Source organism: Ictidomys tridecemlineatus, chromosome 2, assembly GCF_052094955.1.
Source record: "Ictidomys tridecemlineatus isolate mIctTri1 chromosome 2, mIctTri1.hap1, whole genome shotgun sequence".
Classification (NCBI taxonomy): Eukaryota; Metazoa; Chordata; class Mammalia; order Rodentia; family Sciuridae; genus Ictidomys; species Ictidomys tridecemlineatus.
The window spans coordinates 6,297,669-6,307,709 of NC_135478.1; the positions used below are offsets into that span (position 1 = coordinate 6,297,669).

Genomic DNA, 10,041 nt, shown 5'->3' on the forward strand with positions numbered 1-10,041 from the left:
GTTTATAGCAGCACAGTCACAGCCAGCCCAGATACCCATCAATAGATGAATGGATTAAGAAAATGTGGTCTATGTACACAATAGAGTTTTACTCTGCTAGAAAAAAATGAAATTATGTCTGCTGGTCAATGGATGGAATGAAGGACGACATGCTAAGTGAAATAAGCCAGATTCAGAAAAGCAAGGGTGATTTCCTTTCATATGCAGAAAGTAGTGAAAAATAAAAGGAAAAGGGGGGGTGGAGGATTGGATATTAAAAAGATAAAGGGGAGATCAGTGGCATAAAAGGAGATACAGAAAGAGGGAAGGACAGGAAAGGAGAGGAAATGTGGAATAAATTTAGCAAAATCAGGCTGTATGCATATATAAATATACCACATGGAATTCCACCTTTATGAATATGTAAAAACCACCAACCAAAAATGAATAAATCATGGAAAGGAAGATCTGTAAGAGTAGAGAAAGGAGAATAGAGGAAAGGAGGGAGTGAAAGTGGGGTGGGGACAGGGACAGAAATGGAGTAAGTCAAATTTCTTGCATCTATGATTTTGTCAAAATGAACCCATATTATGTTTAACTATAAGGCTCTAAAGGACTGGGTATGTACCTCCAAGGACTGGGTATGTAGCTTGGTGGCAGAGTGCTCTGTGTATCATATCCACCACTGGGAAAAAAAAACTCCAACTCACTACAGGTGATTTCATTCACTTTACTTTTTAATTATTATTTTTTTTTTAGTTGCTGGAGGACCCATACCTTTATTTTATTTATTTATTTTTATGTGATGCTAAGGATCAAAACCCAGTGCCTCACTCATGCTAGGCAAGGGCCCTGCCACTGAGCCACAACCCCAGCCCAATTTCATTCACTTTAAAGAAGCAAACTCACTTCCTTCTCTATGGTCTTAAAAAAAATAATAATGCATTGTATCCCTCCTGATTCCTGAACCACATGGTAATCTATTTTTTATTAATTAATTAATTTGTTTTAATTAGGTATAAATGATGGCAGAATGCATTTTGATTCATTGTACACAATTTCAGCACAACTTTTCATTTCTCTGTTTGTACATGATGCAGCGTCACACCATAAGTGCAGTCATACATGTACCTAGGGTAATGATGTCCATCTCATTCTACCATCTTTCCTGCCTCCATACCCCCTCCCACCTCCCTCTCCTTTGCCCCATCAAAGTTGCTCCATTTTTCCCATGCCTGGCCCCCCCACCCCCATTATGGATCAACATTCCACTTACCAGAGAGAATATTCAGCTTTTGGTCTTTTGGGATTGGCTTACTTTGCTTAGCATGATATTCTCCAACTTCATTTACCTGCAAATGCTATAATTTTATTCTCTTTTAATGATGAGTAACATTCTATTGTGTATACCACAGTTTGTTTATACATTCATCTATTGAACAGTATCTAGGTTGGTTCCACAGTTTAGCTATTGTGAATTGAGCTGCTATGAACATTTTAATTATTTCCTGTCTTCTACTAGTTTTGATGTGGGTTTGTTCTTTTTCTAGGTCATTTATTTGTTGACTTTTTATTCTTTTAATGAATGAGCTTAATGCAATAAGCTGGTCTTTTGGGATTGGCAGTGCCTTCAGAGTGTTCCAGAGATATTGATAGTTGTACAGGAATTCTCATTTACCTCTAAGATTTTTTTTTTATCTCCTCCCTGATGTCATCTGTTATCCATGCATCATTCAATAGAATATCGTTTGGTCTCCAGGTGGTGGGGTAGCTTCTCTTTTTACTTTTATCATTGATTTCTAATTTCATTCCATTATGGTCTGATAGAATGCAGGGTCATATTTCTATTTATTTTTTGTATTTTATAAGACTTGCTGTGTGGCATAACATATGGTCTATTTTGGAGAAGGATCCATGTGCTTCTGAGAAGAAAGTATATTTGCTCTTTGATGGATGGAATATTCTATGTATGTTTGTTAAGTCCAAATTATTGATTGCATTATTGAATTCTATAGTTTCTTTGTTTGGAAAATCTATCCAGTGGTGAGAGAGTATATTAACATCACCCAGTTTTGGTCTATTTGGTTCTTGTATTTGAGAAGGGTTTGTTTGACATACATAGATGCCCCATTGTTTGGGACATAGATATTTATCATTGTTATGCCTTGTTGATGTATGAATCCCATAAGCAGTATGAAATGTCCTTCTTTATCCCTTTTCCCTAGCTTTGGTTTGAAGTCCACTTTATCTGATATGAGGATGGAAACTCCTGCTTGTTTATATGGCCCATGTGAGTGGTACATTTTTTCCCACCCTTTCACCTTTAGTCTGTGGATGTCTTTTCCTGGGAGATGAGTACCTTGAAGTCAGCATATTGTTGGGTCTTTTTTAAAATCCAATCTATCAGTCTGTGTCTTTTAATTGATGAGTTTAAGCCATTCACATTCAAGTTATTATTGAAATATGATTTGTATTCCCAGACATTTTGGTTTATTTTTGGTTTTTAACTTGACTTGGTTTCTCCTTTAATTAGCCTTTCATTTAGTGTAGTTCCTCCCTTTGCTGATTTTCATTGTTGTTTTTCATTTCCTCCTTCTGGAATATTTTGCTGAGAATGCTCTGATATTGTGCAGGCTTTCTTACTGTAAATTCTTTTAACTTTTGTTTAATCATGAAAGGTTTTTATTTCATCATCAAATCTGAAGCTTAGTTTTTCTGGATATAAGATTCTTGGTTGGCATCCATTTTCTTTCAGAGCTTGGTATATGTTGTTCCAGGATCTCCTGGCTTTGAGGGTCTGGGTTGAAAATCTGCTGAAATATGAATTGGTTTCCACCTATCCCCTATATATGATCTGATTCATCTCTCTTGCAGCCTTTAAGATTCTATCCTTATTCTGTATGCTAAGCATTTTCATCATCATAATGTGCCTTGGTGTAGATCTGCTGTAATTTTGTACATTTGGTGTCCTATAGGCCTCTTATACTTGATTTTCCAATTCATTCTTCATGTTTGGGAAGTTTTCTGATATTATCTCATTGAAGAGATTGTGCATTCCTTTGGTTTGAGTCTCTGTGCCTTTCTCTATCCCAATAAATCTTAGATTTGGTCTTTTAATGCTACCCCATAATTCTTGGATATTCTATTCTTGGTTTCTTATCATCTTCATTGTGTGATCAACTTTTTTTTCAAGATTGTACACTTTGTCTTCATTATCTGACATTCTGTCTTCCAAATGACCTAGTCTGTTGGTGATGCTTTCTATTGAGGTTTTTTATTTTATTTACTGTTTCCTTCATTTCAAGGTTTCCTGATTTTTTTTTCAGATTCTCTCTTTCTTGAAATAATCTTTTGCTAAGTGTATTTGTTCCCTTATCTCTTTGTTGGTGTGATGGACGGTTGCCTGTATGAGCTTTCTTATCTCTGTTAGAGTGACCCATTTTTGCCTGTACTTGCTCCTTTAGGTCATTCTTTAATTAACAGGTCATTTTATGTTCTAAAGTCCTTCTCTGACAGTTCATGTACTGCGCTGTCAGTGGATTCTGTTATTGTAGTACCTTGGTTTGTTTGGGGTACTTTCCTCCCTTGTTTTTTCATGTTGTCTATGTGTCTTCCTTTCTTGCAGTAAGGATCTGAGGTATTACAGTTTCTACCTTATAATCTTATAGTGTCCGTGCAGATTATCTGTGTCTCACCTTGGTGTTGGGCTTGCAGATCCTGCCAGTGTCCCATGATGGATGCTACTGCAACTAAAGGTGGTGGTGGCAACAGGGGAGGTAACTCAAGGTAGGCAGTGGGGGTGGCCCAAGATGGCTGCAACCACTTTCAGAGATGGGGCTGAAAGGGCCTTGTAATGGAAACATCTTCCTGTTTCAAGATGCAGCTGATTCTAGGCCCTGTCTGTTGTTGCAAGGTGGAGGCTGCTGCATGGGGAGGGATATGGCAATGGCTGCAGTGTCCCGAGATGGAGGTGGGGGAGGCCTGGGCTCCCAGGTGGGCCTGGGGGTGGTGCTGGGCCTGACCTGGACCTGGGCTCCTGTGGGGGTCTGCTGGTCAGCGGAGACAGTCCTGGGCCTGACCTGGGCCTGGGCTCCTGTGGGGGTATGTGGGTTGGCGGAGACAGTCCTGGGCTTAATCTGGGCCTGGGCTCCTGCACTGGTGGCAGGGGCTGATAATCTGTTTTTGATGTCTTCAAAATAAGTTTGATGACTTTCTTAAACACCGTTAATGGTATATAACTCACTTATTGTGATCTTACCCACTTAAAGTGGTTTTTTTTTTTTTGTATATTCTAGACATGTGGAGACATCCCAATGATTGAATGTTGGACATTTATCTCACTTCAAAGAAACTCTGTCTTATGTTTCATCTTTATCCTTTAAAAAGCATCAAATATATAAAACGAAATTAATAAAAATTTAAAATAAAGAACATGAGAAAGCTTAATAGAAAAAATTTAAAGTTATATTAGTAGGGTATAAATATTTAATGTGCATATACTACATATGACAATTTTTATAAAGTATTGCATTTGTAGGGATAAAGTCACCTTTGACTCAGAATTCTATTTACAGTTTTCTCACTAACTTGAACTCTAATAATCAGCATGAATTTAACACTATGAATGCTCAGTGGTTCATAAAAACTTCACGGATTCTCTGGAGGAGACCCGTCACAGAGGGATGATTCTTGGGTTTGCCTCCTGATAGAAATTAAACATTCCTAAGGGGACACCTTGTGATTTTTAAATCAAACCAAAGAAAAAAGAATTTTCCTGGCAAGGGATCAATCCCTCTTGCCCTCTTTCTGCCAACACACACACACACACAATATTGACTGAAAATTTTCTAATTGCTATCTACTTTGTACCCAGGGGAGCTGAATTACTTGCAAAGACACAAGAATAATAGACTTAATGAGGAGCGCTGAGAATCCAACCCTTGAGATGGTAGGAATTTTAAGCATGCCCTTCTCTCCCCTCATATACTCCTCTGCTCCAAGCTTCTGTGAAAACGCAAGTGGGCTCCCTAGGACTGGTTGTGCAGAAGGGATGTCTCCGGTGGTAGCCCTTGGAGAGAGTCAGCATGTCCAGTGTGGCTGGTGCAGCAAGAAGGGAAAAGAGAAGCTATGCACTGGATTGTACTCCAGGACAATGACCCTGGGACAGCCCAGGGAAGTCAGTCTATGAAGGCAAAGGTCCTGCATGTGCAAGGTACTTTATTTTCCACTGAATCATCTTTTCAGGCTCCCATTCTGCCTCTTTCCTTGCTCTCTGGAATTCTGAACCTTAATGCAAGAGTCTGAAATGGCCATTCCTTGAAGGCAGTGTTTTCTGGAGAGTTTCCCTATCTCCTCCTCTCCCTCCCTGGATGACAGGTCCCTATTAGATTCCCTCTTTCAATTCATTTATTTGTTAACTGCTCACTGAAGATCCCTCCTGCATGAGGTGTTGTTCAGACATAAATGGATTTTTTTTTATAATCTACCTATGCTGCTGTCAGACTGACTTAATGACGTCACTGAATAGCTGCAGATTGCGGTGATTGTCATTGTCACTATCAGTGCACTTCAGTGGCCACAACTACAGTCGTGATTATTTGTGATGTGTGGTACTCAGGCCAATTCTGATCTCATCTCAAGAAAAATATTGAATGTTCAAAGTTGGAGTACATTCTCTAGGGATGTTTATGAGGTGAACACAAATATCACAGCATTTTATTGTAGCTTTCCTATATTCTTTTTATATATTCTTTTTATTGAGTTAAAAAATTCTCCTTGGTTTCTACATGTCTGAGGATTCTTTGTCTTGCCGTTAAAAGAGCATCATAAGCTGCTGAATCTTTTCAAAGATGAAAGTGTGGGCCTCACACACTCGGTCCCTGCTGACCCTCATCCATCCCCTGCTCTCCGTCACTCCAGCCTCTCCTAACCCCTCCCAGTGTCAGCTTTCCATTGATAGGACAGCCACACCTTCTCTTCTCTCAGCCTAGATGTCTCTTCCTTCCTTCCTCTAATTACCATCACCCCCCCTTCAGCCCAGCATCCCTTTTTCAAAGAAGACTCTTCTTCCCACCTTCACAGATAAAATTAATATAAAATAACTTTTTTCTGTAGTGAATTAATTTATATTACCAGGCATTCATAATACTTATTCTTTTTCAATACTTATTTTTAAATCATCAATTTAGGTCTTTTAATTTTTCCAGGATGACTGATTTGCATAATGCTTGAATATTTGTAATAAAATCCATCAACTATAGATTTTGTTCATTAAATATGCTGATTTTAATAAAATACATCTCCAATCTGGAGCAGGGACACCGGAGCACAATCTCACACATTCTTGTGTTTCTGGTCCTGGGGATTGAATCCGAGGCACTTTTCCACTAAGCTACCTCCCAGCCCCTTTTATTTTTTATACCCAGATATGGTCTTGCTGCATTTCCCAGGCTTTGCCTGCCTTTTGGAATATTCTTGCCTCTGAATCCTCAATAGCTGGCTGCCATATGGGGGGCTCCTATCCAAGAAGCAAGGTTCAGGGCTCTGGCAGTTGAAAGAAGATCCGAGGTGCAGTTGGGATAGTAGACAGGCCTTATTCAGAGGTGGCAGCAGCCGATCCCCCCAGGCCATGTCCATAGATCTTTTTCTCTATTCAGGCCAGACAAAGAAGGCACAATGCCAATAGGTTACATTAGTGCACACATACTCACAAGAAAATGTTTATGACCTTGAGTACATAAACCGAGCCAGGGTGTTTATGACCTTGGGTACATACTAAATACACCTCCCTCCAAAAGCCTTGGAGAGGGAGCCTAATTATAGCCACCATGGGCCTGCCCAATCCTGAGTTACAAGCATGCCCCCCCTACACAGGCTTTGTACTTGAAGTTAATGGTGGTGTCTTCTCTTTCCTTCTCTTGTGTATATAGTCCACACACTGATTCCTCCTTTGGAAGCCTTCACCTGGCAGCAATTCTCTGAAAGGAGCCATAGGGAGCTTCATTGGTTTGAAGACCTGTATGCCGTTAAAAGAAACAACTCAGATGTTGTATTCATGATGATTGTAATTTCATCCTTCATGGCTGCCCCAGTGAAGAGGGGTACTGACAAACAGTAGCCAGGCAAGACAGATGTATTTCGACGTTTAAGAACAAAAGCTCATACTTACAAAATGTTCATTGCTATGTCATGGGAACTGCAGGAGAAAAATTACATGCATTATCTCTTTTAATTTCACTCTCCAACCATGTAGTGAATATTCATGATTCTTACCATAGACGTGAAGGATATCCATCTAAGAGAGTCTAAATATTTTGTCTCAAGACCACACAAATGCTAAAGTCAAGGGTCAAATTTTTTTCTGATATCTGAAATCTAGAAATAAATAAGGAATAAAAAAAGGGAATCTCATGAAAATTGAAGGGAGAACAGTAAAGCAGAGGAAGGGGATCAAGGGAGAGGAAGGAGGATGAGAAAAGGGAGGAAGAGAGGAATGAAATTGACCCAATTATGCCATCTGCCTGGGTGACTGCATCACAATAAGTCCCACGTTTGTGTGTGATTATAATGCAGAAGTTTGGAAAGGTAAAGGCATATGAGGATCAGTAAAGTAGAGGGGAAAAGTTGGGGGAGGGAAAAAAGGAGGGAAAGAGGAAGTCCTGGGGAAAGAAATAGAACACATTGTATCCTATGCATTTATGAATACACCAAAGGGAACCCCACTAGTATGTATAACTATCATGCACTAATAAAAAAATTAAAGTAAATAAATAAAAAAAAAACCACACAGAGGGTGTGTTGATAAACCAAATTCATATCAAGGGAAGTCTGACTCAAGATCCCCATTTCTAAATGTCCCTCTACCATTGGTATCTCAGAAATGTTATGCATTTGAAATAATTATCATAAAAAAGGAGCTTAACAATGAAAATGTCATATCAATAATGACAACAATGATTTTTTTTAGGTTTTACTGTCCACAAGGCATTTTAGACCTCAAAAACATAGGAATAGTAATAATCATACTTTTTTCTAAGAAAAAGATTATGCCATGGTAATTAACTCTCACAAATCTATAAAGTGTCAAGTTACGGAATAAAGGATTCTTGGATTTAAAAAAAATCTATGTTTAATCACTGTCTTAGAGGTATGTAATGAATAAGTATTAGTATCACCTGGAGCCGATCCTGAAATGTCTTTGAACAGTTTGGAAAAAAAGTTGATGTTCGAGAATGAGTGATTGATACAAAGATGGAAATTTCTTCTAACCTGAAGAAGTTAAGAAAATTGTACACATTTAAGTGGCAATGGTGGGTGACTTGGATGAGTGAGTCATAGTCACTGGTAGGACCCAACACAGGATGAAGGATGCCCTAGGGTGACGTAGAAAGGAGAAAACTTTCCCTGAGGTGCCAGTTGGCGGTTTAAATGAACACTGTGTTTCCCTCTTTCTCCAGAAGGTATACCAGCTTCATGGAAGCAGAAAACTGCACACAGGTGTCAAAATTCCTGCTCTTGGGCCTCTCAGATGATCCTGAACTGCAGCCAATGTTCTTTGGACTGTTCCTGTCCATGTGCCTGGTCACAGTGCTTGGGAACCTGCTCATCATCCTGGCTGTCAGCTCTGACTCCCACCTCCACACCCCCATGTACTTCTTCCTCTCCAACCTGTCCTTCAATGACATCTGCTTCATCTCCACCACGGTCCCCAAGATGCTAGTGAACATCCAGGCACAGAAAAAGGGCATCTCCTACATAGAGTGCCTGGCACAGGCATATTTTTTAAGTACTTTTGCTGGAATGGATAATTTCCTACTGACCATGATGGCCTATGACCGTTTTGTGGCCATCTGTCATCCATTGAGTTACACAGTCATCATGAATCCCCGGTTCTGTGTCCTTCTGATCCTGCTATCTTGGTTCATCATTTTCTGGGTGTCTCTGATTGATATTCTACTGGTGAGGAGACTGAACTTCTCCACTAGAACTGAAATCCCACATTTCTTCTGTGGATTGGCTCAGCTCCTTAATGTGGCCACCTCTGATACCCTTATCAACAATATCTTTCTGTACGTGTCGACTGCCCTGTTAGGTATGTTTCCTATGACTGGGATCCTCTTCTCTTACTCTCAGATAGTCTCCTCCTTGATGAAGATGTCCTCCGTTGCTAGCAAATATAAAGCATTTTCTACCTGTGGGTCTCACCTCTGTGTGGTCTGCTTGTTCTATGGAACAGGGCTTGTGGAATACCTCACTTCTGCTGTGACCCATTCTTCTCTGAGAACCATGATTGCCTCCATGATGTACACTGTGGTCACCCCCATGCTGAACCCCTTCATCTACAGCCTGAGGAATAAGGATGTGAAGGGGGCCCTGGGGAGACTCCTCAGCAGAGCAGCCCCTTGTCCCTGATGGACCACTGACCTCTGGATCTGAGGAACTAGAGTCTGTACCATAATGCAAATGTGAACTTGAATATCTAGGCTCTTTTTTCATCCCTAAAATACATGCTTAATTTCTTCTATTTGCTATGACTTCTCTTATGTATATTTTTGTATATATTTCCCCCCAACAACTCCTTTACTAACCTCTTTTCAGTTTTCTTCCTTATACATGGCTCATAAAGTTCCAAGATTGGTGAAATTTCTTATAGACAATTTCTGAAATTTCCCCTTTTATGGGAATGGTGAAATTAAATTGACAAAACTATCTTATGTACATATATGAATATATCACAGTGAATTTCAACTTTATATATATATATATATATATATATATATATATATATATATATATATAGAAAGGTTAATAAAATAGGTACTTGTCACTCTGTTTCTCTATATGCTTAATAAAACACTGTTGAAATCTTAAGAACTGTTTGCTAATCTTGTTCCCAGAATGTGCTGTCCCCAACTGTGGACTGTCTGCTAATCTTGTTCCCAGAAAGAGCTGTCCCCAACTGCCAAACTACAAAATGTAACTTCTCTCCCGCCCTCTCCAGGGAAAGTATATAAGCTCTGCTCAAGCTGTTCTCGGGGCTCTATCTCTCTTTGCTTTAGAGAG

The 10,041-nt window shown here is 39.5% G+C and overlaps 1 protein-coding gene across 1 annotated transcript; it reads left to right on the plus strand.

Annotated features, from left to right (window-relative positions):
- Window positions 1-8,451: 8,451 nt before the first annotated feature.
- On the plus strand, window positions 8,452-9,559 carry LOC101955367 (olfactory receptor 7D4). The gene has a single exon (XM_005342131.2). It carries the CDS (start codon window positions 8,452-8,454, stop codon window positions 9,388-9,390), a length of 939 nt encoding a protein of 312 aa, XP_005342188.2. The 3' UTR covers window positions 9,391-9,559.
- The last annotated feature ends 482 nt before the right edge of the window (window positions 9,560-10,041 follow it).

Bases quoted from the DNA above. Each gene is read 5' to 3' on its own strand.
- LOC101955367 (XM_005342131.2), top strand. From the start codon at position 8,452: ATGGAAGCAGAAAACTGCACACAGGTGTCAAAATTCCTGCTCTTGGGC.